Below are 27,958 nucleotides of genomic sequence, written 5' to 3'. Positions count from 1 at the left end.
TTCTCCCCTAACTCACCACTCCTCACTACGGCATTCACTCACACTCTCTCCTAACTAATTCACCTCACTACATCACTTCCCTAACACAACATCACTTTCCTAACTCATTCTCGTTACTAATTCACCTCACTACATCACTTCCCTAACACAACATCACTCTCCTAACTCATTTTCGTTACTAATTCACCTCACTACATCACTTCCCTAACACTACATCACTTTCCTAACTCATTTTCGTTACTAATTCACCTCACTACATCACTTTCCTAACTCATTTTCGTTACTAATTCACCTCACTACATCACTTCCCTAACACTACATCACTCCCCTAACTCATTCTCGTAACTAATTCACCTCACTTCCCTAACACTACATCACTCCCCTAACTCATTCTCGTAACTAATTCACCTCACTACATCACTTCCCTAACACTACATCACTCCCCTAACTCATTCTCGTAACTAATTCACCTCACTATAAACCACTTCCCTAACACAACATCACTCCCCTAACTCATTCTCGTAACTAATTCACCTCACTATAAACCACTTCCCTAACACAACATCACTCCCCTAACTCATTCTCGTAAGTAATTCCCCTCACAACACCACTTCCCTAACACTACATCACTCTCCTAACTCATTCTCGTAACTAATTCACCTCACTACATCACTTCCCTAACACAACATCGCTCTCCTAACTCATTCTCGTAACTAATTCACCTCACTATAAACCACTTCCCTAACACAACATCACTCTCCTAACTCATTCTCGTTACTAATTCACCTCACTATAAACCACTTCCCTAACACTACATCACTCCCCTAACTCATTCTCGTAACTAATTCACCTCACTATAAACCACTTCCCTAACACTACATCACTCCCCTAACTCATTCTCGTAACTAATTCACCTCACTATAAACCACTTCCCTAACACTACATCACTCCCCTAACTCATTCTCGTAACTAATTCACCTCACTATAAACCACTTCCCTAACACTACATCACTCCCCTAACTCATTCTCGTAACTCATTCACCTCACTATAAACCACTTCCATAACACCACTCCCCTAACTCATTCTCGTAACTCATTCACCTCACTACATCACTCTCCTAACTCATTCTCGTAAGTAATTCCCCTCACTATAAACCACTTCCCTAACACTACATCACTCTCCTAACTCATTCTCGTAAGTAATTCCCCTCACTATAAACCACTTCCCTAACACAACATCACTCTCCTAACTCATTCTCATGCTAATTCACCTCACTACTCCACTTCCCTAACACTACATCACTCCCCTAACTCATTCTCGTAACTAATTCACCTCACTACTCCACTTCCCTAACACTACATCACTCCCCTAACTCATTCTCGTAACTAATTCACCTCACTACTCCACTTCCCTAACACTACATCACTCCCCTAACTCATTCTCGATACTAATTCACCTCACTATAAACCACTTCCCTAACACTACATCACTCTCCTAACTCATTCTCGTAACTAATTCACCTCACTACATCACTTCCCTAACACTACATCACTCTCCTAACTCATTCTCGTAACTAATTCACCTCACTACACCACTTCCCTAACACTACATCACACCCCTAACTCATTCTCGATACTAATTCACCTCACTATAAACCACTTCCCTAACACTACATCGCTCTCCTAACTCATTCTCGTAACTAATTCCCCTCACTATAAACCACTTCCCTAACACTACATAACTCTCCTAACTCATTCTCGTAAGTAATTCCCCTCACTATAAACCACTTCCCTAACACTACATCACTCTCCTAACTCATTCTCGTAAGTAATTCCCCTCACTATAAACCACTTCCCTAACACAACATCACTCTCCTAACTCATTCTCGTAAGTAATTCCCCTCACTATAAACCACTTCCCTAACACTACATCACTCTCCTAACTCATTCTCGTAACTAATTCACCTCACTATAAAATACTTCCAAACACTACATAACTCTCCTAACTCATTCTCGTAACTAATTCACCTCACTATAAACCACTTCCCTAACACAACATAACTCCCCTAACTCATTCTCGTAACTAATTCACCTCACTATAAACCACTTCCATAACACAACATCACTTTCCTAACTCATTCTCGTAACTAATTCCCCTCACTACTCCACTTCCCTAACACTACATCGCTCTCCTAACGCCACACTTCTCTCGCTACTGATTCACCTGACCGCCCCTTCTTTCCCCCCCACAGAGAGCAGTAAATGCCCCACGCCGGGATGTAACGGCACGGGGCACGCCACCGGCCTCTACTCCCACCACCGCTCCCTCTCCGGCTGCCCCAGGAAGGATAAAGTCACCCCGGAAAGTGAGTCTGCCCCGCCCCGCCTTGTCCCGCCCAACGTTATTAGATTGTCGTACTCAGCCTCTTACGTTTCCCGATTTCCGACCCAAAACCTGCTTCCTTGACCCCAATAACTGGTTTCATATGTAGTTATCGTTAAAATGGTTAATCATTGGTGAGTTTTGGGAAGAGTTATGAGTCAGAAACCGGTAAATAAGAGGCTCTGAGTACGATAACCTGCCATCGTTGGTCCCGCCTCGAACCACCTCACTCTCTCCTCCTCCTCCTCTTCTTCCTCCTCCTCCCATTTGTATCTTTATCTTCGTTCCATCCTTTCTTCGTCTGCCCCTTCCTCCCATCTTCTCATTCTCCCCCTCAAACCCACAATAAAAACCCGTAAACACTTGCCCTCTACCCTTGAAAGTAACCTTATCCTACCCCTGCCCCGTCTGCCTCGCCCCTGTTAACACACTACCCCGTCTGCCCCGCCCCTGTTAACACACTGCTCTGTCTGCCTCGCCCCTGTTAACACACTGCCCCGTCTGCCCCGCCCCTGTTAACACACTGCTCTGTCTGCCTCGCCCCTGTTAACACACTGCCCTGTCTGCCCGCCCTATACCTGCCCCGTCTGCCCCGCCCCTGTTAACACACTGCCCTGTCTGCCCCGCCCCTGTTAACACACTGCCATGTCTGCCCCGCCCCTGTTAACACACTGCCCTGTCTGCCCCGCCCCTGTTAACACACTGCCATGTCTGCCCCGCCCCTGTTAACGCACCGCCCCGTCTGCCCCGCCCCTGTTAACACACTGCCCTGTCTGCCTCGCCCCTGTTAACACACTGCTCTGTCTGCCTCGCCCCTGTTAACACTGCCATGTCTGCCCGCCCTGTTAACACACTGCCATGTCTGCCCCGCCCCTGTTAACACACTGCCCCGTCTGCCCCGCCCCTGTTAATACACTGCCCTGTCTGCCTCGCCCCTGTTAACACACTGCCCTGTCTGCCTCGCCCCTGTTAACACACTGCCATGTCTGCCCCGCCCCTGTTAACACACTGCTCTGTCTGCCCCGCCCCTGTTAACACACTGCCCTGTCTGCCCCGCCCCTGTTAACACACTGCCATGTCTGCCCCGCCCCTGTTAACACACTGCCCCGTCTGCCCCGCCCCTGTTAACGCACTGCCCTGTCTTCCCCACCCCTGTTAACACACTGCCCCGTCTGCCCCGCCCCTGCTAACACACTGCCCCGTCTGCCCCGCCCCTGTTAACACACTGCCCCGTCTGCCCCGCCCCTGCTAACACACTGCCCCGTCTGCCCCGCCCTTACTGTATTCATCATCAGGTTGTATAGGGGAAGAAATGAGGGTAATAGAGTACAGGGTAAAAGAGTGGAAGGTATGCATAAGGGAGCGAGGAGAAAGTGAATGTGTGAGATGAACCAGTCACGCAAATAAGCTAGCGGAGAGTGAGTGGGTGAGTGAGTGGGTGATGTAGGAGAAAACATAAGAGGAATCAAATACAGAGTGGAAGAATGGCGGGACTGCATAAGGGAGTGGAAAAGAAGAATGAAGAGGTGTGAGGTGAATCAGTTCCGAAGATGAGTTACAGGAGAGAAAGAGAGTGAGTGAGTGGTGTAGTGAGGTGAATCAGTTTCGAGAATGAGTAAGGGGAGACAGTGAGTGAATGCTGTAGTGAGAAGTGGTGAGTCAGGGTCGAGAATGAGTGAGTGGTGTGAAAAGGAGTTAGGGGTTAGGGGAGACAGTGAGTGACTGCTGTAGTGAGAAGTGGTGAGTCAGGGTCGAGAATGAGTGAGTGGTGTGAAAAGGAGTTAGGGGAGAAAGTAAGTGATGTAGTGAAGACGAAAATCAGTTACGGGGAGAGTGTGAGTTTGTGGTGTAGTGAGGACGAAAGTGAGTTAGGGGAGAGAGTGAGTGAGGGAGTGGGTGAAAATGAGTGAGTGAGCGATGTAGCGAGGCCGGCCCCTGACCCCCCTGTCCCCGGCAGTCCTCGCGGCCCACGAGACCATCGTCAAGTGCCCGACGCCCGGCTGCTCCGGCCGCGGCCACGTCAACCAGTCCCGGCACTGCCACCGCTCGCTGTCCGGCTGCCCCGTGGCCGCTGCGTCCAAGCAGGCAGCGCGCCACGCCCGCCAACGCATGGCCCTACTGCAGCAGCCCCACGTGTCGCTCCAGCAGACAGCAGCAGCAGCAGCAGGTGTGTGTGTGTGTGTGTGTGTGTGTGTGTGTGTGTGTGTGTGTGTGTGTGTGTGTGTGTGTGTGTGTGTGTGTGTGTGTATGTATGACTCCTTCCCCATAAACACGGAACAAACGCTATACTCTATTTTTTGAGTAAGGTGAATCAGATAATAATAATAATAATAATAATAATAATAATAATAATAATAATAATAATAATAATAATAATAATAATAACCATAATAACACCAACAGCTCACCAACACTGCCCTCGCCGCCACTGTTGCTGCTGCTACTAATGATAATTCATTCCAGTGACATTTTTCGGGTGACATTTTTTCCTGTGACATTTTCTCGAGTGCCACAGATTGCTTCCTTTGATCGTGCGGCTGTGTAGTCCAGTCGTCGATCGCAGGAGAGCCATTATTCAGTCTTTAGCAAGCTTCTGAACGCCACTCTCATATATGTCGGGAGTTGATAACTTTCTTCAACAATCGTTTTGATGTACTTTTCCGAGAATAGATAATCGTGTTAGGTCACCCACACACCTCTCTTGCTGCTCCGTGTGTGTGTGTGTGTGTGTGTGTGTGTGTGTGTCTCACCAGTAGCACCACCCTCCCTGCCCGACACTAACGCCCACCCCCCCTTCCCCAGCCGCCACGTCAGACCGCCTGCTGAGGCCCGTGTGTTTCGTGAAGCAGCTTGACTTCCCACAGCCGCCGCTCCCACTCCTGCCCGCCGCCTCCCTGCCCCCCTCCACCTCGGCCGCCGCCGCCCAGCCGCCCGTCACCCGCCGCCCCTCCCCCTCCACCAGCGACGCACCCCCGCCCCCGCCTCCGCCGCCGCCGCCTCCGGTGGTGGTGAAGGCCGAGGCCAGCGTCACGTCGTCCACGCCCGCTGCCGCCGCCTCCGCAGCCTCGCCGCAGGGCTTCGCGTCCCTGTGCTCGCCGGTGCCCGAGGACGAGGTCGAGACCTCCCCGCGGGGGTCGCCGCGCCCCCTCGCTGACTCCACCTCCCTCTCCTTCGCCCCGGACTTCTGCCCCGCCCCCGCCGCCGGGTCTTCCTCCTCCTCTTCCTCGTCCTCGTCATCCTCGTCGTCGTCTGCCGCCGCCGTAAGCAGCTCGGTGGAGCCCCGCGCCGCAGACAGCCGCCACCTGATGGAGACATCCTCGGCACAGCCGCCCGCCGCCCGCGATCCGCCCAAGGCCTGCATGGAGGAGGTGGGCGGTGGCGGCAGGCTGGCTCTGACCCCCACCAACAACAACAACACCACCACCGCCAACAACAATAACAACAGCAGCAGTACCAACAACAACACCACAAACAATACCTCCACCAGCACCAACAACATCAGTAGTAGCGCCAGCAGCGTGGCCGCCGGCGGCAGCCTTTCCGCCGCCGCCACCACCACCGCCAGCGGCACCGGCAGAAGCGGTGCCAACAACGGCGCTGGGCGCGGCCTCAGCCCCCAGAAGGGCTTGGGAGGGCTGGAGCCCGTGGGCGTGAAGGGCGGCGAGAGCGGCGGGCTGGGCTGCTTCGGATACCGCGGCGAGGAGGACGCTGGCCTGATCCGGCCGGCGCCCATCACGGAGGTGCGGGCCAGCGAGGCACGCTTTGACCTGCCTCACTCCTACACCACCCTCGACCTGGACCGTCAGGCCGCCGTGCCCGTCTCCCAGCCCCACTTGCCCCCTGCCCCCGCTCCCTTCGAGGCATCCACGGCCCCGGCAGGCAGCGGCTCATTGGGGGGCGGCTCCCTCTCAGCCATGACGCCCACGCCCGGCCCCCTGGTTGGGGGCGCCGGACCCCTGCTGCCCCCACACGGACCCTTCGACGGCCTGAAGCCGCCCGTGTCCTCCGAGTACCCTGTCACCACCGCCCACAACACTTTCTTCATGAACAAGGCGGCGTGCGGCGCAGAGGTGAAGCTCAACGAGGCCACGCCCTGCACCGCCGCCTGCATGCCGCCCGCCCCGCCGCCGAACACCATGTACCAGAGGTGAGGCGCCATGCACACACACACACACACACACACACACACACACACACACACACACACACACACACATGACGTCACTAACCCCTCCCCTCCCCCCTCCAGCCCGGGGTACAGATACGACAGCTCGGCCATCAACCTGAGCGTCAAGACGCCCGCGCTGGGCCCCAACCCCATGTCCCCCGCCAGTGTGATGGACCTCTCGGGGCCCATGGGTGCCGGCGGCCCCATGGTTACCTCCCCGCACTACCCCGGCCCCGGCGTGTCGCCCTGCTACAGCGGCCCCCAGCTCGTGTCCCCAGGCAGCTCCCACGACTCCCAGCACACCAGCCAGACCCTCGACCTGTCCCTCGCCAGGCCCCCGGGCTCCCTCAGGTGAGGCACCACGCCCCCGCGCTGCAGCTTGCCATGCCATGCCATGGCCAGCCACACCACACCACACCACAATACTTATCACCACGATACAGCATGCCATGCCATGCCAAACCACACCATACTACACCACACCACACCACAATACCACCACGATACAGCATGCCATGCCATGCCAAACCACACCACACCACACCATAATACTTACCACCACGATACAGCATGCCATGCCATGCCAAATCACATCACATCACATCACATCACATCACATCACATCACATCACATCATAACACACACACACACACACACACACACACACACACAGTTTGGTGACCTACGTTATATTTTGAGTGCCTGGCGGCTGAGTGGATCAAGAGTTGCAGGCCATAGCAGGTGGAGGCAGTCTGGGCGTGTCTCCTTCCATGGTTTGTCCTTCCCTCTGCTGACTCACAAATTATAAAAACAGATTTTTTTGGTGCTGCCAGGCAGTAGTGCCGGCAGGCTCTTGGTCGACCCCGGCCCCGGCGATTTTTTTATAGTGGCTGCCGTGATGCGTGCGGCGGATTACTTCCCTGCCCCTTGCCGCCAGCACCAGGGCAGCCATTTTGTTCTTGGATTAGGAATAGAGACAGAACAACACTTAACTCAGTTCCTGTATACTGAACACACACACACACACACACACACACACACACACACACACACACACACACACACACACACACACACACACACACACACACACACACACACACACACACACACACACACACACACACACACACACACACACACACACACACACACACACACACACACACACACACACACACACACACACACACACACACACACACACACACACACACACACACACACACACACACACACACACACACACAGCACCCAATTAACATGCCCCGTCTCTCCCCCTCACCCTGCCCCGCCCCGTCACGCCCCCCCAGCGGCCCCACCAGCCCCGAGTACAGCCCCCCTTCACGCCTGGGGTCGGGGTACCCTGGGGGCGGTGCACCCTTCCAGCAGCCGGCCACCATCGACGAACAGACCGAACCCGTGGACTTCTCTGCACCAACTGAGCCTGTTAATTTCAGCCTCGCCCGCCCCCTTGATTATGGCGTCACCCCCGACTACTCCCGCGCCCCCACCGCCCCCGCCTGCACCCCCCACGACAACGGGTACGCCGCCACGCCCGACAGATCCCACGACTTCCGGAACATGAACGGTAAGAACGACGACCATGATCATGACGATGAGTGGGTCACCTTCGTCGTGGGTGTTTGAGTGGTGGTGATGAGAGTTGTGGTGTGTGAATTGTGGTGTAGAAGGGAAGGGATTCTTTGTAACTTCTTCACTATCAAGTTTTGGTGTTAGAGAAGTTATGGACCCTAATTTATTTTTTCTTTTTTAACATCAGAGGAGCCAGTGCAAGGGCGTAAAAAAAATAATTAAAAAAAACACTACTTACTGCTCCTGAATAGAGAAGAGTGGCCAAAAAGATAAATCAATTTCGGGAGGAGAGGTGTTCTGATACCCTAATTAAACAGTCTTGTCAAACTAAAGTAAAAAGGAGACGTATTAGTGATAGTTGTGGTGTGTGAACTGTGGTGTAGAGTGGAAGGTATTCTGAGTCTGCAGCTTCTTCATGATAAAGCTGGATAAAGTCGTTGTGTTAGAGGGGTAACTGGACCCTTTCAAAGCAATATTGTCAAACTTGTGTACAAAGGAAGGGTGGTGAGGAATGAATCGAATGTGTGCCAGAGTTCATTTTTGTAAGAATAACGGAGCTGTCATAAAGATGCAATTGATCTCAATCTTAAATGTAAAATAGAGTGATGTTAAACTTACATAGGAAAGTCATGATACTGAACTTAAGCTTGGTGATGAATTTAATAAGTAGCAGAATTCAATCTTCTAAGTTTTTTTTTCTTTTTTTTTTACAACAAAGGACACGGCTCAAGGGCAACAAAAAGGGTATAAAAAAATTAGTCCGCTACTCCCCGCTCCCACAACAGACAAAAGTAAAGAGTGGCCAAAATAGAGGTCAATTTCGGGTGTAGAGGTGTCCTGATACACGCTTCGCAAGGTAGTGATGTTATATTTGCTAACTTTAACTGTAGGATGAATTAAGATTCTTGAGCCTGAGCAATATATTGATGTCGAATTATGTTTAACTATGATTTTAAACTGAGTAAATGATAAACCTTTCCAATGTTAAAAAGTTTTGTTGAAAAATTTCAGTAACTTTTCACGTATTGTAATCTGAGTGGACGGATAACTTACTTCATTTTTAACTTCTCCCAACAGCAACACTAACTCCCAACGACCCGCCACTAACACCACTAACGCTCATAACCAGGAATCACTAGTAACATTAGCCCGTAACCACTAACAACAATAATCTATACAGTTTTACCACTAATAGCCAACCCCAATGACAGCTAACCCCACTGAGCATGAACACTGCCTACCTCTTACCTCCTTACCACTAACCTCCCTATCTTTAAACTCCTTACCACTAACCTTATCTCTAACCTCCTTACCACTAACCTCCCTACCACTAACCTCCCTACCTCTAACCTCACTACCACTAACCCTACCCCTAACCCCCCTACCTCTAACCTCCCTACCACTAACCTCCCTACTTCTAACCTCCCTACCTCTAACATCCCTACTCCTAACCTCCCTACCCCTAACCCCCCTACCTCTAACCTTCCTACCTCTAACCTTCCTACCTCTAACCTTCCTACCTCTAACCTCTCTACCTCTAATCTCCTTACCACTAACCTCCCTACCTCTAACCATCCTCCCACTAACCTTCCGGCCACTAACCACTAACCCCACTAACCACTAACCAGGCTACAACACCATGACCACCCGCCCCTACGACGTGACCAGCGCCTACAACGCGGGCTACATGGGCTACCAGAGCTACCAGGGCGGGTACATGGGCGCCGGCAGCTACGGGACGGCCATGAGCGGGGACTACATGACCACCAGCGCCTGTACCACCCCCTACCAGCTGTCCCCATCACGCTCCCAGCCCCCGCCCACGCCCATGCCCGACAGGTAACCCCAAGCCCGTGATGATTTGGGGGTGGGTTAGCTTGGGTTCTGGGATTTTTTTTTTTTCCTCTTGCTTTTTTGTTTTGTTTTGTTTTGTTGTTTTTGTTAGTGTTTTCATGACGCAGGTTCAGTGTTTGTTTTCGTTTTATTTATTTGCAATTTTCATATTAATCTCTCTCTCTCTCTCTCTCTCTCTCTCTCTCTCTCTCTCTCTCTCTCTCTCTCTCTCTCTCTCTCTCTCTCTCTCCCATTTTTCGTTTCCTCCTTCCACATGATTACCCCTCCCCCCATTCCCCCTTCCCCCCTCACCCCCCCCCCCTCCTAAAATGAGGACCCAGAGACAAAAGTTCCGTTTCCCGTCTCTGAACCCTTGAAACTCCGAGGTTCTTTGTTTCGAAGCTCCGAACCTTTATGAGGCGATATTACTGATTCGCCTCAAAGATTCGGTTCCCAAGTGGGTTATTACGTCTCTCTCTCTCTCTCTCTCTCTCTCTCTCTCTCTCTCTCTCTCTCTCTCATCATGTATTTGAGATGGATTTGCAGACTCCTTTCCTCATCTATTCCTCCATCATTGTTTTTTCTCTCCATCCCCTCCTTCTTTTTACCTTCCATCTCTTCATTCCATCATTCCTCCCTCCCTCCCTCCATTCCTTCATCCGTCTTTCCTCCAACGCATCTCTTCTTCCTTTCCTCCCTCTTCCCTCCATTCAACTTTTCCTCCTCCTCTACCGCCACCTCTCCATCTATCCCTCTTTTCTTCCCCTTCTTCTATCACTTCTTCCATATTTTTTTCCTCTCCTCCATCCCTCCTTCCGTATTATTTTTTCCTTCCTCTTTCCCTCCATCCCTCCTTCCATCTTTTTTTCCTCTTTTCCTCCATTATTTTTTTGTCCTTCCTTTTTCCCGCCATCCCTCCTTCCATTTTCTTTTTTCTTTTCCTTCTTCTATCTTATTTTTTTCCTCATTCCTGCTCACTTTCACTCATATTCACGTAGTCATTCACTGCTATATTTACTTTCTTACAATAGTTTTTTCAGCTGTTAGTGTGATAAGTTATAGATTTTTTTTTCTTGTTTTTTTTTATTTCCAGTATACGAGTTTTTGTAAATGTGAAAATCTTGAAGAGTTACTGCTATATTAGATTTAAGGGGATACGTTTTCTGTCTTACAATTATTCTCATGTGTGTTTCATCTCGTGTGCAAACTATGACAACACTCCAATCCTCTTGTGTTGCTGTTTCCTCCTTTCACTCTTCAGCAACACAAAAAAATCTCAACACAAATGCATATCTAGTTTTCTTGCAACTATGACAACACTCCAATCCTCTTGTGTTGCTGTTTCTTCCTTCCACCCTTCAGCAACACAAAAGAATCTCAACACAAATGCATATCTAGTTTTCTTGCTCTTCTTCCTCTCATCACGCAACAGAATCCCTTTTTCGCAACACAGATCCTCTCTTTCCTTGTGTTGCTGTTCCCTTCTCTCAGGCTTCAGCAACACAAACAATGTCAACACTATTACGTTTCTGGTTATATTTTTCTTCGTTTCTATATCACTCAACACAATTCGCAACACTTCGGTTTTCTCTCTGCTTGTGTTGCTTCTTCCTTCTGTCATCTCTCCGCAACACACTAACATCTAACAACACAAATACAGGTCTACTTTTTCCCCTTTTAGTTTCATCTCGCAACACAATTCTCTTTTGCAATACTTAAGGTCCATTCTCTTTTTGTGTTGCTTTTTATTTCACCCCTCAGCAACTCAACTAACAACACAAATACAGGTCTAGTTACTCTCGTTTTCCTTCCATCTCGCAACACAACTCTTTTTGGCAACATTTAAAGATCCATTCTCTCTTTGTGTTGCCTTTTCTCTCACCCCTCGTCAACACACCAACAACTAACAACACAAATACAGGTCTAGTTTTTTTTTCTCCTTTTCCTTCCATCTCACAACACAATTCTTTTTTTGCAACACTTAAAGATCCATTCTCTTTTTATGTTGCCTTTTGCCTCACCCCTCGGCAACACAGTAGCAGCTAAGAACACAAATACAGGTCTAATTTTTCTCCTTTTTCCTTCCATCTCGCAACACAATTCTTTTTTGCAACACTTAAAGATCCATTCTCTCTTTGTGTTAACTTTTGACTCATCCCTCGGCAACGCACTAACATCTAACAACACAAATACAGGTCTAGTTTTTCCCCTTTTTCTTTCATCTCGCAACACAATTCTTTTTTGCAACACTTAATTCTCTTTTTGTGTTGCCTTTTGTCTCACTCCTCGGCAACACACCAGCAACTAACAACACAAATACAGGTCTAGTTTTTTTTCCCTTTCCCTTCCATCTCGCAACACAATTTTTTTGCTACACTTAATTCTCTTTTTGTGTTGCCTTTTATCTCACCCCTCTGCAACACACCAGCAACTTACAACACAAATACAGGTCTAGTTGTTCCCCTTTTTCTTTCATCTCGCAACACAATTCTTTTTTACAACACTTAAAGATCCATTCTCTTTTTGCGTTCCCTTTTCTCTCACCCCTCGGCAACACACCAGCAACTAACAACACAAATACAAGTCTAGGTTTTCCCCTTTTCCTTCCATCTCGCAACACAATTTTTTTTTGCAACACAGATCTTTTACTGCCCTGTGTTGGTCTTTCTGTCTGTGCCTTCAGCAACTTAAAGGAATCTGGCAACACTAATACAGGCCTAGTTTTCTTTTTTTTTTTTTTTTTTGTCTTTTCACGCAACACAATTCTCCTTGCAACACCTACAGATCCTTTCCTTCCTTGTGTTGAGGCTTCCTTCTCTCAGCCTTCAGCAACACAAATTTAAACTATCGCAGCACATTTCTCCCTCTCTCTTCTCTTCCCATTCTCCTTCCTTCCTTTTCTCCCTCTTTACTGTTCTTTCTCCTTTACTTCCTCTCTCTCCTGCCCTTCCCCTCTACTCCGTTCTTCTTCTTTTTTCTTCGGTTTTCTGTCCACGTTTTTCCTATCCCTCCCGTCCCCTTTTCCTCTCCCTCCTGCCCTTCCTCCCTCTCCATTCCTCCCTTCTCCCTTTTCCTTTATCTCGTCCAATTCTCTTTTCTCACTATTCTGTACCTCACTTTCTTCCTATCCTTTTCTCTTGTCTTCCTTTCCTCTATTCCCCCTTCCGTCCGATCTTCCTTTCTTTTTCCTCTTGCTCTCCTTTCCTCTCTTTCCCCTCCCTCCTTCCTTTCCTCTCTTTCCCCTTCTGCCCTCCTTTCCTCTCTTCTTCCCGCCATTCTTTCCTCTTCCTCTCTCCCTTCCGTCTTCTCCCTCCCGCCCTTCCGTCTTTCCATTCTCTTCTCCCTTCCATTCTTCCGTTATCTCCTCTCCCTCCCGTTCTTCCGCCTTTCCGTCTTCCCTTCTTCCTCCCGCCCTTCCATACTTCCATTCTCTTCTTCCTTCCATCCTTCCGTTATCTCCTCTCCCTCCCGTTCTTCTCCGCCTTTCCATCTTCCCTTCATCCTCCCACCCCCCTTTCCTCTCTTCCCCCGCCCTCCCGCCCACCCGGTCCCCCTCACCGCCGCTTCTCTATCAGCAGCGGCGTACGTGCTTACTCCCGCAGCAGCAGCAGGAGGGACGGGAAGGAGCTGATCCAGTGCCCCACGCCAGGCTGCGACGGGATGGGCCACGTCACCGGGAACTATGCCACTCACCGCAGGTTGGTCATGCTCCGGGGTGCCTCTGTCTATCTGTCTTTCCGTCTATTGCTGCTGTTTCTTTCTATTGCTACTCTTTCTTTGTCTATCTATCTGTCTTTCTGTCTATTGTTGCTGTTTCTTTCTATTGCTACTCTCTCTCTGTCTCTGTCTATCTATCTGTCTTTCTGTCTGTTGTTGCTGTTTCTTTCTATTGCTACTCTTTCTTTGTCTCTGTCTATCTATCTGTCTTTCTGTCTATTGCTGCTGTTTCTTTCTATTCCTACTCTCTCTCTCTCTCTCTCTCTGTCTATCTATCTGTCTTTCTGTCTATTGCTGCTGTTTCTTTCTATTGCTACTCTCTTTCTCTGTCTATCTATCTGTCTTTCTGTCTATTGCTGCTGTTTCTTTCTATTGCCACTCTCTCTCTGTCTATCTATCTGTCTTTCTGTCTATTGTTGCTGTTTCTTTCTATTGCTACTCTTTCTTTGTCTATCTATCTGTCTTTCTGTCTATTGCTGCTGTTTCTTTCTATTGCTACTTTCTCTCTGTCTATCTATCTGTCTTTCCGTCTATTGCTGCTGTTTCTTACTATTGCTACTCTCTCTCTGTCTATCTATCTGTCTTTCCGTCTATTGCTGCTGTTTCTTTCTATTGCTACTCTCTTTCTCTGTCTATCTATCTGTCTTTCTGTCTATTGTTGCTGTTTCTTTCTATTGCTACTCTCCCTTTGTCTATCTATCTGTCTTTCCGTCTATTGTTGCTGTTTCTTTCTATTGCTACTCTCTCTCTGTCTATCTGTCTGTCTTTCTGTCTATTGCTGCTGTTTCTTTCTATTGCCACTCTCTCTCTCTGTCTATCTATCTGTCTTTCCGTCTATTGTTGCTGTTTCTTTCTATTGCTACTCTCTCTCTGTCTATCTATCTGTCTTTCTGTCTATTGCTGCTGTTTCTTTCTATTGCTACTCTCTCTCTGTCTATCTATCTGTCTTTCTGTCTATTGTTGCTGTTTCTTTCTATTGCTACTCTCTCTCTCTCTCTCTCTCTCTCTGTCTATCTATCTGTCTTTCTGTCTATTGCTCTGTTTCTTTCTATTGCTATTCTCTCTTTTGTCTCTGTCTCTTTATCTCAAGCTATCTATCTGTGTACTCCGGCCGTCAGTTCTGCTTTAATTCCTTATCTCTATCTTTCTGTCTATTGCTACTTTGTCTCGTCTTTGTCTCTGTCTCAAGCTATCTGTGTCTGTTCGGGTCTTTTGTGTCACTTAATTTGTTTCTCTCTCTCTCTCTCTCTCTCTCTCTCTCTCTCTCTCTCTCTCTCTCTCTCTCTCTCTCTCTCTCTCTCTCTCTCTCTCTCTCTCTCTCTCTCTCTCTCTCTCTCTCTCTCTCTCTCTCTCTCTCTCTCTCTCTCTCTCTCTCTTATTTCTTAATCTCCTAGAAATATTTTAGGTTTAAAGTTAGAATTGTGGATAGTGGCAATGATGATTATTTGTAGTAGTTAAATAATAGCAATAATAATGATAATAATAATAACAATTAACAACTAAACAATAGTGATAATCTTCAATACGTATAAGAGAGAGAGAGAGAGAGAGAGAGAGAGAGAGAGAGAGAGAGAGAGGACCATTTATAAGACACGACTAATTAAATGTCATTATTGGACCATTAATCTGTCATGAGGAGTGATTAGGGTGTTGCCTCACCATGTAGCCGCCAGCCATGCACTGTGCCATGTGTCACTGTTGTCATCATCACACCTGTCATCACAATGCCCACCCACATACATTTTCATCCATTACTCATCCCCACTCATCCAGTCATCGTGGTCACTGTACAGTCTTCACCAGTCATCCATCAGCCATGTCTCACCTGTGCTGGCGTTGTTCACCTGCCACCCATCCGTCACCCCCCGCCCCTCACCCTCGCCCTGAGTCACCACGCCCCATCAGTCCATCAGTGAGTGAGTCGGTGAGCCTCGCGGGCATAAGCCACCTGTCCCCCTTTTCCCCGACGCCCCGTGTCGCTCACAGTCTTGGTCCCAAAGCCCCTCACCTGGCCAAGTCTCTCCTCGCCCCACCACGCAGCCTGTCCGGGTGTCCCCGCGCCGACCGCTCCAGCATCCAGCACCAGACGCAGGAGCTCAAGTGCCCCACGCCAGGATGCGACGGCTCCGGCCACGTCACCGGCAACTACTCATCCCACCGCTCGCTGTCCGGCTGCCCGCGCGCCAACAAGCCCAAGCACAAGCCAAAGGACACGCAGGATTCGGAGCCACTGCGGTGAGTATTAGGGCTGACGCCTCCCTCCACACCGACTGTGGCGTTGTGCAACTCGGGTCACAGACAGCTACAGCCTTGCCTCACCTTCACTGGCTTCAACTAAGCACTCAGACCCTCTTGACCTGTGAGCCAAAGTTACACAATCGCGCAAAGCTCAGGTTCGTAGTCTGTGTGTGTGTGTGTCGCTGTGTTCTGTACCCGCTTTCGTTGGCTGCCTTCTGAGGCCGGACCTCCCTCCCTGGTGACGAGGCTTGGACCGTGCCGCCCCCCAACCCTCCGGACCCGCCGCGCCGCGCCGCCGCACCGCTGCCGCCGGGCACCGCGCCGCGCCGTCCCCACCCTGCACGGCGCGCCGCGGTGCCCGACGGCGGCGGCTCGTCCTCGGTGACGATAGAGACGCTGCAGGACCCGCGTCACTAGTTGCCCAGAGCAGTGCTCGGCGGCCGCTCGCCGCGCCGCACCGCGCAGTGCGAGAGTAAATTAAGCCGCAGCCGCCGCGCCGGGTGCCCGCGACGCCGCGCCTCGCCTGCACCTCTCGCGTCCGCGCGGCGTCCTGGGCGCTGGCGCCGGCGGCGGCGGCGGCGACGGAGGGTGGAGCCCGTCCAAGCCTGGCCGCCAGCGGCGGGGCGGCGTGCCGCTGCTCACAAGTTGGTGTATGGGAGGCCCGTGTTACTGACGCCCAGTCATCCATGGATAGACCAGTCTTGCCAAAATATTGCCTTAAATGATAAAGTCAGTTATCAATGAATCATGACGATGGTTTTCATGCCAGCCAGTAGCGAGCTAGATCTGTAGTCGCCAGTTTTCCGGGAGCCGCGGCGACCCGCCTCCCCATCACCTCACTGACCGCATTGTGCTGCCCTTATAGCTGTCCAGTCCCTGGATGTGATGGGTCGGGGCACTCCACGGGCAAGTTTCTCAGTCACAGGAGGTAAGAAGGCCGAGCTTGTGGGAGCCAGAACTAACACCACTTGAGGCCTCCGCGCGCCCTCCGTCTGCCTGCCACGCGCCTGTCCTCGGCGGCCCGGCGCTGCTGCTGCTGCTGCATCATGCCTCACTTTTTCACGTTGCCATAAATAAAGCTGCCTTCAGCTCTCAGCTCTTGTCACCTCCTGCTGCCGGCGGCGCGACGAGGCGGCGCGTGTTGCCAGGCCCAGACGCTGACCTCAAGTGGAGTTGACCCACTGGATCCCACTTGTAGTACTACCATGCTAGTCCCCTGTGTCGGACATACTGCATGCCCACCTGAGACATAGTTGCCTTGTGCTAATACTGAGCTCCGAGGCGACGCCGCCGCCGCCCTAACTTGCCCGGTGTCCGTCCCGCAGTGCCTCCGGGTGTCCCATCGCCAACCGCAACAAGATGCGCTCCCTGGAGGGGGGCGGGGGGGCGGGGCTGGGGATGGGCGTCACCATGGGCGTCTCCACTGGTCTAGCGGCCATGGGGGAGCCTCGACCTCCTCTCCTGGCGGCGTCGTACTCCACGGGCGGCCCCACTGGCCCACCCACGGCCGCCCACTCCCTCTTCGCCCGCCCACTCCTCCACCCCCTCCAGCCCCCTCCCGCCAAGAAGCTCAGGATGGATGACTCGTCCCTGGCCTTCAAGACAGGTGCGTCCATCCCACATGCATGATGACCCCAACCCCCACCGCCCCCCCCTACCCTGGGCCGCCACCCCCTCACCCTGGCCCCCACCCCCCAGGCATTCTGTGATACACACACACACACACACACACACACACACACACACACACACACACACACACACACACACACACACGGGCGCCCCTCTCACAACTTGCTCTCAGTAACCCACAAGAGAGGGGGATGAGGGGAGCTGTCGTCCCCCTGACCCCCCCTCCCCCCCTTCCCCCTCCTAACCATCGGGTGACGGTAACTAAGGGGGAGGAGACCCCCACGTAAAGTAATTACCGGCCAGGGGTGAACTTACTGTTACCTTGTGTGTGAATGATTTATTTTCTGTGTGTGTGTTTGTGTGTGTGATTTAGTTTTATTTCGTTTTCAGTCACCGCGTGAGTGAATGGCGTGTAGTATTGTTGCCATAATTAACTTTTTCCTTGATTTTCTTTTCAACACGAATGACAATTATCAATATTTTTCGTTTTTCTCTTTATTTTCACATCATACAACATTCACGTCACGAGATAACACACACACACACACACACACACACACACACACACACACACACACACACACACACACACACACACACACACACACACACACACACACACACACTAAGGCCGCCCCTCTATTCCCCGCACAGAAGGCGAGGACCACACTGGCTTGGCCTCGGAGATCTCGGAGTTACAGAAAGAGAACGCTTCCATGGATTCGCACGTGAACAAATTACGCCATGACGTCTCCTCTATGGAAGTGGCCCTCAAGGTCGAGCAGAAGGTAAGAGAGAGAGAGAGAGAGGGGGGGGTATGGTGTAGTGTCAGTCTTTACGGTTCTCATGGTAAAAGTACTTAGGTTGTGGTTGTTCTGAGTGTAATGCAGGCGGCGTGTGATGGTGTGAGGGTGTGGTGATGCTGTAGTGCGGTGAGGGAGTCCAGTAATGGTGGTAGAGTTGTCATTGTGGTGGGTTGGGTGGGTTGTAGCGTACACTGGTGCGGACTTAGTAGTAGTTGGGAGTAGTGTAGTGCCTTAATTATAGTAGTAGTGATATGAATCGTCAAGGGGGAGGTACTGATGGTGGTAAGGGTGGCGGGGAGTGCCGGCCCTGGTGTCTGGCATATTCCCTCGCTCCCCGCACCACCACCCCGGGTTGGAGGCAGCCACCCCTTAATACTTTAGTTCGACACAAATATGAAGTCAGTTTGGGTGGGCCCCGATCCTCTCCACAGCGCTGCCGCATCACCTCAATGCTTCACTCTCCCTCATGTGTCATCTACGTACTATTTGATTTTTTTTTTTCTTCAAATATTCAGTATACATTAGATAAGATTTGGCAGAGCTGTGGCCAGGGAACTTCCCGAGCGCCACGCCCAAACTGACTACATATACAGGAGGACTACATAACTATAATGGGAGGCCCGGGGCCAATGTGGGAGATTCATGATCATAGCTGAGTCGGACTATATATAGGCAGCTCCACCTCAACCCCCCACCCCCCCAGGAGGCGGCTGGAGCTGGTGAGCGCGGCGCGCACCTCACCGAGTACTACGAGTCGCTACGGAACAACGTGATGTCGCTGCTGGAACACGTGAAGCTCCCCGGCGGGGGCGGCGCCCCGCCACCCAACGAGCGGCTGAGCCACGACAACTTCGACTCGTACCTCTCCAAGATACACTCACTCTGCACCGATAACTACTGCGACGACAACCGCCCGCTGTACGACAGCGTGCGCTCCGCCCTGCACGACTTCACGGTGCCGCCCACGCCCATCTGACATGACTAGGGGTACGCCGGGGCGGGGTCGGCGCCCCCCTCAGTGGCAGCGGCGGCGGCCAGCGTCCCGCCCACCCACTCGTACTTCCCGACCTCCTTCACCACGCCCTTCTTCGGCGTCCCGCCCGTTAGCACCAGCATGGCCAACAGCATGGCCATGGGCGGCATGGGTGGCGGCGCCATGGCCGGCAGCGGCGGCGGGGGCGGCGGGGGTGGCGGGGGCGGCGGAGCGCCCGCCACCCATGGCTTCGTCAACCCCGGCCACAACGCAGCCCTGGGCAGCAGCAGGTGACGGGCCCCGCCCCGCCCCGCTCCACCCCCCGCTCACCCCCACCACGAGCTTTAACCTCTGCGATGACGTGTACATAGCGGCCCCAACGAGGCCTCGCCGGGGCGGGGCGGGGCGGCGCGGCGCGTATATAGTGTAGCGGCTTCCCTGTGTCTGCTCCGTGTTCCCCGAGGCCCCGCCCCGCCCCGCCCCGGCCGCCGTCCGGGCCCCGCGAGGCCCCGTCCCGCGGCGCCACGGACGTAAATCCTTCGGTGTGTTACTGTTTTATATATACTGTATTTACATCATAGGTTTGTAGGCTAACCCCGAGAGGTAGTGTTTGTTTGTTTGTGGCTGCGTGGCGGCAAAGTGTGTGTGTGTGTGTGTGTGTGTGTGTGTGTGTGTGTGTGTGTGTGTGTGTGTGTGTGTGTGTGTGTGTGTGTGTGTGTGTGTGTGTGTGTGTGTGTGTGTGTGTGTGTGTGTGCGCACGCCTGTGTGTGTGTGTGTGTGTGTGTGTGTGTGTGTGTGTGTGTGTGTGGCAGGCATGCTGGCGGGCAAGCGTGTCGGACAATCAAAAGAACACACACACACACACACACACACACACACACACACACACACATCATCATCATCCCGGTGAGTGTTGTTGCCCCTCGGGGCCTGAGAGTGCCCCGCCACCTTTCCGTTCCTTCTGCCCCACCCAGTGCCGGGCGTGTCGGGGCGGTGCCTCTCGCTCGCCGCCGTGCCCCGTTGCTGTGTGTCCCCTTGCAGTAGAGGTAATGAGTGCCGTGGTCCTCCCAGCAGCTGTGTTTTGTAGTGGGCCGCCAAGAAGAGTTGTAGCTGCGCATTGCGAGGGGCGCCCCGCGGCCCATCTCTGCCAGGTACTGATGAGATGCCGCCACGGCCAGCCACGGAGTGTTTGCCACGGGCGAGCAGAGCTGCCGGTCCGGCCACGCTGCGGGAGGCACCGGCGCCTGGCGCACACACACACACACACACACACACACACACACACACACGTGACGGATGGACTAAAAGACATGCCGCCGCGTGAGTTGAATGTATGTGCTGCCGCGGCGGGAGGAACAGCAGCAGCATGGCTGCATTTGGCTGCCCAGCAGCCCGAACAGGTCAGTTAGTGTCCCGCAGTCCCGTCAGAAAGCTGCCTTGGAGCGCTGCTTCTCCCGTGAGTAATCCACCCCGCGAAGGGTGAGGCAATGGAGGAGCGCCAGGCGTGTCCCTCCCCGGGGGTGTCGTGCAGGCGTGCCGCGGCACGCCGGACACCTGTCGCGTGCCCGGCGACCTCAACGACCGCAGCAGCAGCAGCAGACTGTTTCTACCGATTACTTTCGACGTTACCATGTCCTGTTGTGTTGCATAGGGTGTCGAGCGTTACAATTCCCCCCCCCCCTTCCCCTTCCCTCCCCTCTCCCCTACCCTTCGCCCCTCCCCTGCCCCCTCCCTCCCCTCCCATTGTTGTGTTGTCACTGGGTCAATGCCAGTGGGGGGGCGGGGCTGCCAGGCTAGGCCCTTCCCCCCTCCATATTTTTTGTATAAATGTACCTTATCACTCAATGTATTAAACTGTCATTTTGAAGCTACGTTGATTTGTTACTAACCCCGCGCACGGAAAGGACGGCCCCAGAAACAGTAGTGGTGGCTGTGACTGCAGCAGAAATACTAACAATAGGTGGTAGTAGTAATAGTACTGTAGTAGTAGTAGTAGTAGTAGTATAGTAATATTGGTGGGAATAAAAACAGTAGTAGTAGTAGTAGTAGTAGTAGTAGTAGTAGTAGTAGTAGTAGTGGTAGTAGTAGTAGTAGTATTTATAGCTATTTCCAATAAAATCATTGCGGGAGGCGTGCTATAGCGGGCTCCTTAGCTGTAAAGAAAAAAAAAAAGGTAGTGATGGTGGGGGCAGTAGTTGTGGTAATAACAGTAGTGATGGTAGTAGTAGTAGTAGTAGTAGTAGTAGTAGCAGTAGTAGTAGTAGTAGTAGTTGGGGGAGGGGGGGGGGAGGAATTCGCCGCGGTACCTGGCATATCGAGGAGCAGCAACAGGTAACGGAAGAGACAGGAGGAGGAGGAGGAGGCACGTCTACCTGTCGGAGGATAATTGCGTCAAGGAAAGGTGAGCACAAGAACTTTTACCGTGTGTGTGTGTGTGTGTGTGTGTGTGTGTGTCAATCCTCAAGTCCTCGTCACAGAGATAGAAATTTATGCCTTAGTGCCTCCTCTTATTTCCTTGTTTTCTTCCCGTCGCGTGGAAGGAAGAAAATGTAACAATAATATTAAAGGGCTATCTAAACTATTCTTGCTAATAATTATTACTACCATGGAGGTAATTACTACTAACCACCCTTGTTAAGCTTCGTAATGTGAGTTAGGGCCAAAAGTTAACCTTACCACGCTCCCTTCACCTACACCTATAAAAAAGTAAGTAAGTAGCGGGCTTTTTTTCATTTTCTTTTTTTTTCTTTTTTAAGCACTTGATCTGTCTCCTTTGCTGTAAAAAAAGAAACGCCTCCCTGTACAGTATTTAGAAGGTGTGTGAGTGTGTGTGTTTTATGGCCTCGAGTGGAGCTGTAACTAAAATATTCTAACCCGTTGCAGGTCACCGCGTTGCCTGCCACTCTTGTTTCTCCATCAAGTGTGTGGGCCTGGGCATGGTGAGCCTGGAGTCGCGGCCCGGGTGTGTCAAGACTTGGAGAATACTCAGAACAGCAGAGGCGGCAAGATCTACAACTACTATAGTATCGAGTGACTAGCAAGGATAACAGTGGGTACCGAACACAGCAGCCATTGTTACGGTACTTCTATTGCTACTGCTACATCAACAAGACTACTACGACTGCTATACTACTACTACTACCACTACTACTACTACTACTACTACTACTACTACTACCACTACTGCTACTACTACTACTACTATTTTTTCTTACTGCTACTACCACTGATGATTCTACTATTTTTCTAACCACCACCATTACTTCTGCTGCTACTACTACTACTACTTGTACTACTCCTTTACATTGGAGAAACTACAATAACGCACCTCTATATTCATACTAAGACTTTATCACCATTCCTTCCACTACTACTAATAATAATAATAGTTACTACTTTCTTACTACTACTACTACTACTACTACCTATTACAACTACTACTACCTACTACAACTACTACTGCGATGACGACTACCACTTCTACTTTTTCTATTACTATTATCATTTCTACTAATCAATATTTTTTCCTCTCACGGATTTAGCCAGAAGAGGAAGTGGGTTAGTGGATAAGGTGCAGTTGGAGGAAGAGGAAATACAGTAGGAGTGTACAGTTGCATGGTGTAGGTTCGTTAATTGGTATGATGTAGGATTTTTTTATCGGGCACCTTATTTGTATGCCCCGGAGCGCTGGGGAAGTGTGTTTGATTTGCGTGTGTGTGGTGTCATTTGTGGTGTGTGGGCGGTTGCTCTCGTAGTGGCATCATGCTGCGTGGGAACCAGTGATGTTCATGTTTGCGATGCCGTAGAGTTCGTTGGCGTGAGTGTAGTTCATGTCTTATTGTCGGTCACGTTTCTCCCAAATCTCGCGGGCCGCTCCCTTAGACTCGTGCTGCCTTTTTGTTTGTTTGTTTGTTTGGTTACTTAGAGCCTGCAGTGCTGTGTTTCCGTGTCTTCCGTGTTCGGATACTTCTGTCCTGTGGCAAATTTCAACCCTTTGTTCTGTAGTCTTTGTAGTTAATATTTTGGTGTGGGGGGCCGTGTGTGTCGTAGTGGGTGAGTAGTTTAGTGTAGGAAATATACGCGAGTGCAACCACAGAACATTTATCTGTTTTGGTCTTCCAAGCTCTCTCGAAGGTTTTGAGTCTGATCGTTTCCCGCACAAGGGCGTCATCATCGTCTAGGATACCGTTAGAGGTTACAGTTTATTTACGTTGCGTCGTCAGCATAATATAAATCCACTAAGTTAACGTTTCTAGGCCGGGGCATGCCGGACCTGCAGGGGATGAACAACGTCGGGGACAACACGCTGCCTCGGGGCACACCGCAGCGGAGGGGGAAGGGGGATGGTAGTGCTGACTTAACTCTGATGGAGGCTGATCGTTGATGAAGGTCACATACATATTCTTCCCGTTAAGTCTGGCAGTCCGAGTTGTAGAAGTTTGTATTGCTGGCCTTGTAACCGGACCTTGTCAAACGCCTCGCTGATGTAACGCTAAATATATTATTGTGTAGTTCCTTGTCCTTTAGTGTGCATACGCCTCCGTGGTGCAGTGGTTAGCGTGCCTAGCTACGAATCCTCGGGCCCGGATTCGAATCCTGGCCCGGGTAGTCGTCGTGCAGCCCACCCAGCTATTTATCCTCTCTTTCGGGATGCTCTATAAATGGGTCCCTGGAGAAACCTGAGGAGAGTAAACTGTGGTAACCTGGATATCACATACGGACTCCAGTGTGGTTCTTACCCACCACAGGCTTTCGGGTCAATGGTAAGGAGATGAGCACCGAGGCCACGTGCAGCTATAGAGCATCCCACCAAATTTTTATTAGTAAGTGTATTTTTTCTCTAACGATGGAAATAGCCGACGTGGTGCTCCTCCCTGCCCTGAAGCCGTATTGGGACGGGTTACAGAGGTCGTTTTCCTCGAAGTGACACCCGAGCCTGAAGTTGATTATTCTTTCGAAGATTTTTTCTAGAACTTCTTAGGAGTGAGATTGGCCTGTGTTTTTTTTCTGGCCTGTGGATGGTTTACGGGGCTTAATCATCATGGTAAATGTTGCTACTTTAAATTGTCTGTGAAAGTATCCTGTGGTCAACATGGCGTTGTGTTTAGTTTGTTGTGTTTGTTAGTTTAGTTTTAGTTTGCGCCAGCCCTCAAGGGAGGGGGGGGGGGTAGATAACATACTGATCTGTTTATCGATTTTGCACTCCGAGGGATGTCGTTTTCGTTTTGTTTATTGCTACTCGAAGCTCCGCCGTTCCCGTTTCCACTGTAACCAGATTAGCATGAGTCAGACGGCGCGATTCGTCAGTGGGGTGAGGCGAGATTCTTGTGATGAAGCCACGCCAATACTTCTCGCCCATTGTCTTGGTCATAGGGCCAGTTCGACAGTCCAACACCGAGTCATTGTAAGCGCCCAAACCAAACTATATTCTCCTCAATGATCCGTTATTTCCACTCAATACCAGGTACTAATAAAGAGATTTACTGATGTGTTGTTTCCTAAAATTGCCCCATCTCTATATCAACGCCAAACAAGAAATTTTCGTCGTATTTTGTGTTTGGTTGGGGAGCTCACAAACTCCCTGTATTGGACTGTAAAACTGGCCCATAGTCAACGTTGTCTCCAGGCGATATTGGGAACACTGACCTCCAGTTTGCCCTCAGCTCTCGATCAAATATCGTCATAGTCTTCTGTTTTGCGTCCTGCTTTCTCAAGGTCGCTGAGGCGTTTTAGAGGGTCCCCCGCAAGCGTTGAATTCCCTGCCATAAGGTTTTGTGGTCTTCGTATTGTTCTGCGAGGCCTTTCGCTGTATTTCCCCAGTGCTTGTTGTGTTTGCGTTGCGTGTATCCTGTAGCGTTCATTGGAGGACTCTGCTTTGTTGATGTACAGGGGCGGATCCACAAAATCAGGAACGAGTGCGGGCCGAGGAAATGGGGGGGGGGGCATCAATGTTCAGAAAATTGCCCTCTTTTTTTTTTTTTTTTTTTTCAGCATAAGCTTATATCATATCCGATCTGTCAAGCCAGGGGGGGGCACACCGGATGCCGCCCACCCCCCAGCCTTCCCCTTACCCCCAGCCCTACCCTTACCCCCTATGGATCCGCGCCTGGTATAGTGCGTGCCTCCAGCCGTGGCTTCCGCCGTGGCGGAGGACGTTGTTTCTTTTTTAGGAGCAACGAGTAGCGGGCTTTTTTTATTATTATTGTTTCCTTTTTTTGTGTGCCCTTGAGCTGCCTCCTTTGTTGTAAAAAAATAAAAAATAAATAAAAAATAAAAAAAAGGCATGGCCGAACGTACTACGTGATCAACACGTGGGACCGGATAAGAGTGTTTTGTGTCTTGTGACTGGTATTTTTTTTTTTTTTTTTACATCAAAGGAGACAGCTCAAGGGCATAAAAGAAAGGAAACAATAATAAAAAAAAGCCCGCTACTCGCTGCTCCTAAAAAGAATCCAAGGAGGTGGCCGAAAGATAGGTCAATTTCGGGAGGAGAGGTGTCCTGATACCCTCCTCTTGAAAGAGTTCAAGTCGTAGGCAGGAGGAAATACAGATGAAGGAAGATTGTTCCACAGTTTACCAGCGTGAGGGATGAAAGAGTGAAGATGCTGGTTAACTCCTGCGTAAGGAATTTGGACAGTAAAGGGATGAGCTTGAGTAGAAAGTCGTGTGTGGCGAGGCCGCTGGAGGTGGGGAGGCATGCAGTTAGCAAGTTCAGAAGTGCAGTCAGCGTGAAAATATCGATAGAAGATAGAAAGAGAGGCAACATGGCGGCGAAATTTAAGAGGTAGAAGACCATCAGTAAGAGGAGGAGAGCTGATGAGACGAAGAGCCTTAGGCCCGTACCAAGAGTCATGAAGGTCGAGCCGCGTACCTTCCCTTCGACAATGTAGGCACGGCCTCAGACCGTGCCTTCAATCCTTACCACAAGTCGCTCGGGAAGGTAAATGCACATACACACACTGCAACCTTCTTTTCACCTACCAGATCTAATGCACGCACACACATACAAACACACAGTGCTATTCATGGAGGTATAATACCTCCATGGTGCTATTACAGCCATAATATTGTCCGTTTCATTCCGTCTGTCCACTCGTGAACGTAGATGTGGCACCTGCGCATTGTGAGTTTGTGATTGCGTGAAGATCATTTGAATGTTTGTGTATCCAAAAAATCCTCAAACCATCGTATATGAACCGCAAACAGAAGATTTGCATCGATAATATACCATACAAGGACACGAAGAAACAACTTGTATATCAAACAGTATAGTTTGATCATACTCGAACGATCTATAGCCTTTCAGATACTCATATTTCATCTCATTAAGGGATATAAAGTGACATACGACTCTGCAAGTGTCTATACATAAGGAATTTTGATGTTGCATGTATAAATAACATGGGCAGCCTAATATATTCGAAATAGCCTAGCATCGCATTCAACACTTATTATTTATTATTTCATGTTTTTTCCATTATTAATCGTTATTTGCATGCAGTAAATTATTAAGATACCCTTTGTTTGCACTTGCAGAGCCAGATGCCTTAACTGAAATGATAAAGAATTTGAAAAACCACAGATCGTTGGAGAATGTGAGCCACGAAGGTTCCCGCCTGGCTGGTTCCTCTGTGCTTTGAAGGCGCGTGCTGTTGTTGTAAACAAGACAAACATATTCGCTGCAACTGTAATATATGACTTTCCAATTAGGGAAAATATTTTCTCAGATTGTTTTAACTGAACCGCAACTATTTGCCACGCCAAATTTGGAAAATAAACATATTTTTCCTCGAAGGTCTGAAGGAAGACACGGGGTAGACCTTGCCTTCCCATCGTCTCCCGCAGACCTTCGTTCCAAAAATGCTAGTGACTATAGGTACGCACCGTCCTTCCCTTCGATCTTCGTCGCTAAACCTTCGTGACTCTTGGTACGGGCCTGTGACTCCACTCTGTCCAAGTCTTATTTGATCAAATCATCAAAAAACATCAATCCGTCAAATTTCCCGATGCTTTCATTTTGTCAAAAAGTTCATATAATTTCAATGCATCAAAAGAGAGAGGTCATCGGTGTATCAAAAGATCCAGATGTAATCAAAGCATGAAATCGTTTAAAATCATCACAGCACAAAAAAAAAAAAGGTATCAAAGAATCAAAAACCTACTCAGTGATGATGCTATGACGTTAAGAACCTGACAGTGGAACACATCGATCACCCAAACATTATTGCGTCAAAGAACGAAGCGGCGTGACACAGTAAGCTCGAGACCGTCCGGGAACCACAGTCTCGAACCAACAAGTGGTACACTGCTCGGGCTCACGAAGCAATACCGAGGAAAGTCTCTGCCATACCTTCGACAGATCTTAGCCGTGTGGTCACTTATCGATTCAGAGAACAGGAGCGTATCAGCCCGAGAAACTAAAACAAGGTAAAGTTCCAAGAGTTTCTGTGATGCCGGCCACCTACTCCATTATCCTGGGTAACGTCCATCATGTATACAAGCACACTGCGTGTTATGCCGCTTTGCTATGATCTGAGGACGTTTTTTAGATCTTCAGGCTGGTATACTCAAACATTTCGAGGCTTAGACACCCACATAGCAAGTCTTTTAT

General features: G+C 50.3%; 1 protein-coding gene across 13 annotated transcripts in view; it reads left to right on the top strand.

Annotated features, from left to right (window-relative positions):
• Positions 1–27,958, top strand: part of LOC126983553 (nascent polypeptide-associated complex subunit alpha, muscle-specific form-like) — a 169,609-nt gene that overhangs the window by 110,503 nt on the left and 31,148 nt on the right. The window contains exons 5-16 of one of the 13 annotated variants that reach the window (XR_007735967.1): positions 2,253–2,366; positions 4,341–4,550; positions 5,186–6,530; positions 6,633–6,902; positions 7,866–8,143; positions 9,777–9,987; positions 13,557–13,679; positions 15,685–15,933; positions 16,802–16,864; positions 17,262–17,542; positions 18,223–18,356; positions 22,231–22,396. Coding sequence is in view for 11 of the 13 variants with exons in the window: in XM_050836327.1 (XP_050692284.1) it covers positions 2,253–2,366; positions 4,341–4,550; positions 5,186–6,530; positions 6,633–6,902; positions 7,866–8,143; positions 9,777–9,987; positions 13,557–13,679; positions 15,685–15,933; positions 16,802–16,864; positions 17,262–17,542; positions 18,223–18,356; positions 19,078–19,350 (3,551 nt within the window). In the remaining 2 variants the exon portion in view is untranslated. Of the gene's footprint in view, positions 1–2,252; positions 2,367–4,340; positions 4,551–5,185; positions 6,531–6,632; positions 6,903–7,865; positions 8,144–9,776; positions 9,988–13,556; positions 13,680–15,684; positions 15,934–16,801; positions 16,865–17,261; positions 17,543–18,222; positions 18,357–19,077; positions 21,219–22,230; positions 22,401–27,958 lie in introns of those variants that run through there. The other 12 variants (XR_007735966.1, XM_050836336.1, XM_050836330.1 and 9 more) reach the window with 12 other exon arrangements.

Source organism: Eriocheir sinensis, chromosome 54, assembly GCF_024679095.1.
Source record: "Eriocheir sinensis breed Jianghai 21 chromosome 54, ASM2467909v1, whole genome shotgun sequence".
NCBI lineage: Eukaryota > Metazoa > Arthropoda > Malacostraca > Decapoda > Varunidae > Eriocheir > Eriocheir sinensis.
Note: the sequence above shows the minus strand (reverse complement) of the source record. Positions and strands in the feature narration are given on the sequence as shown.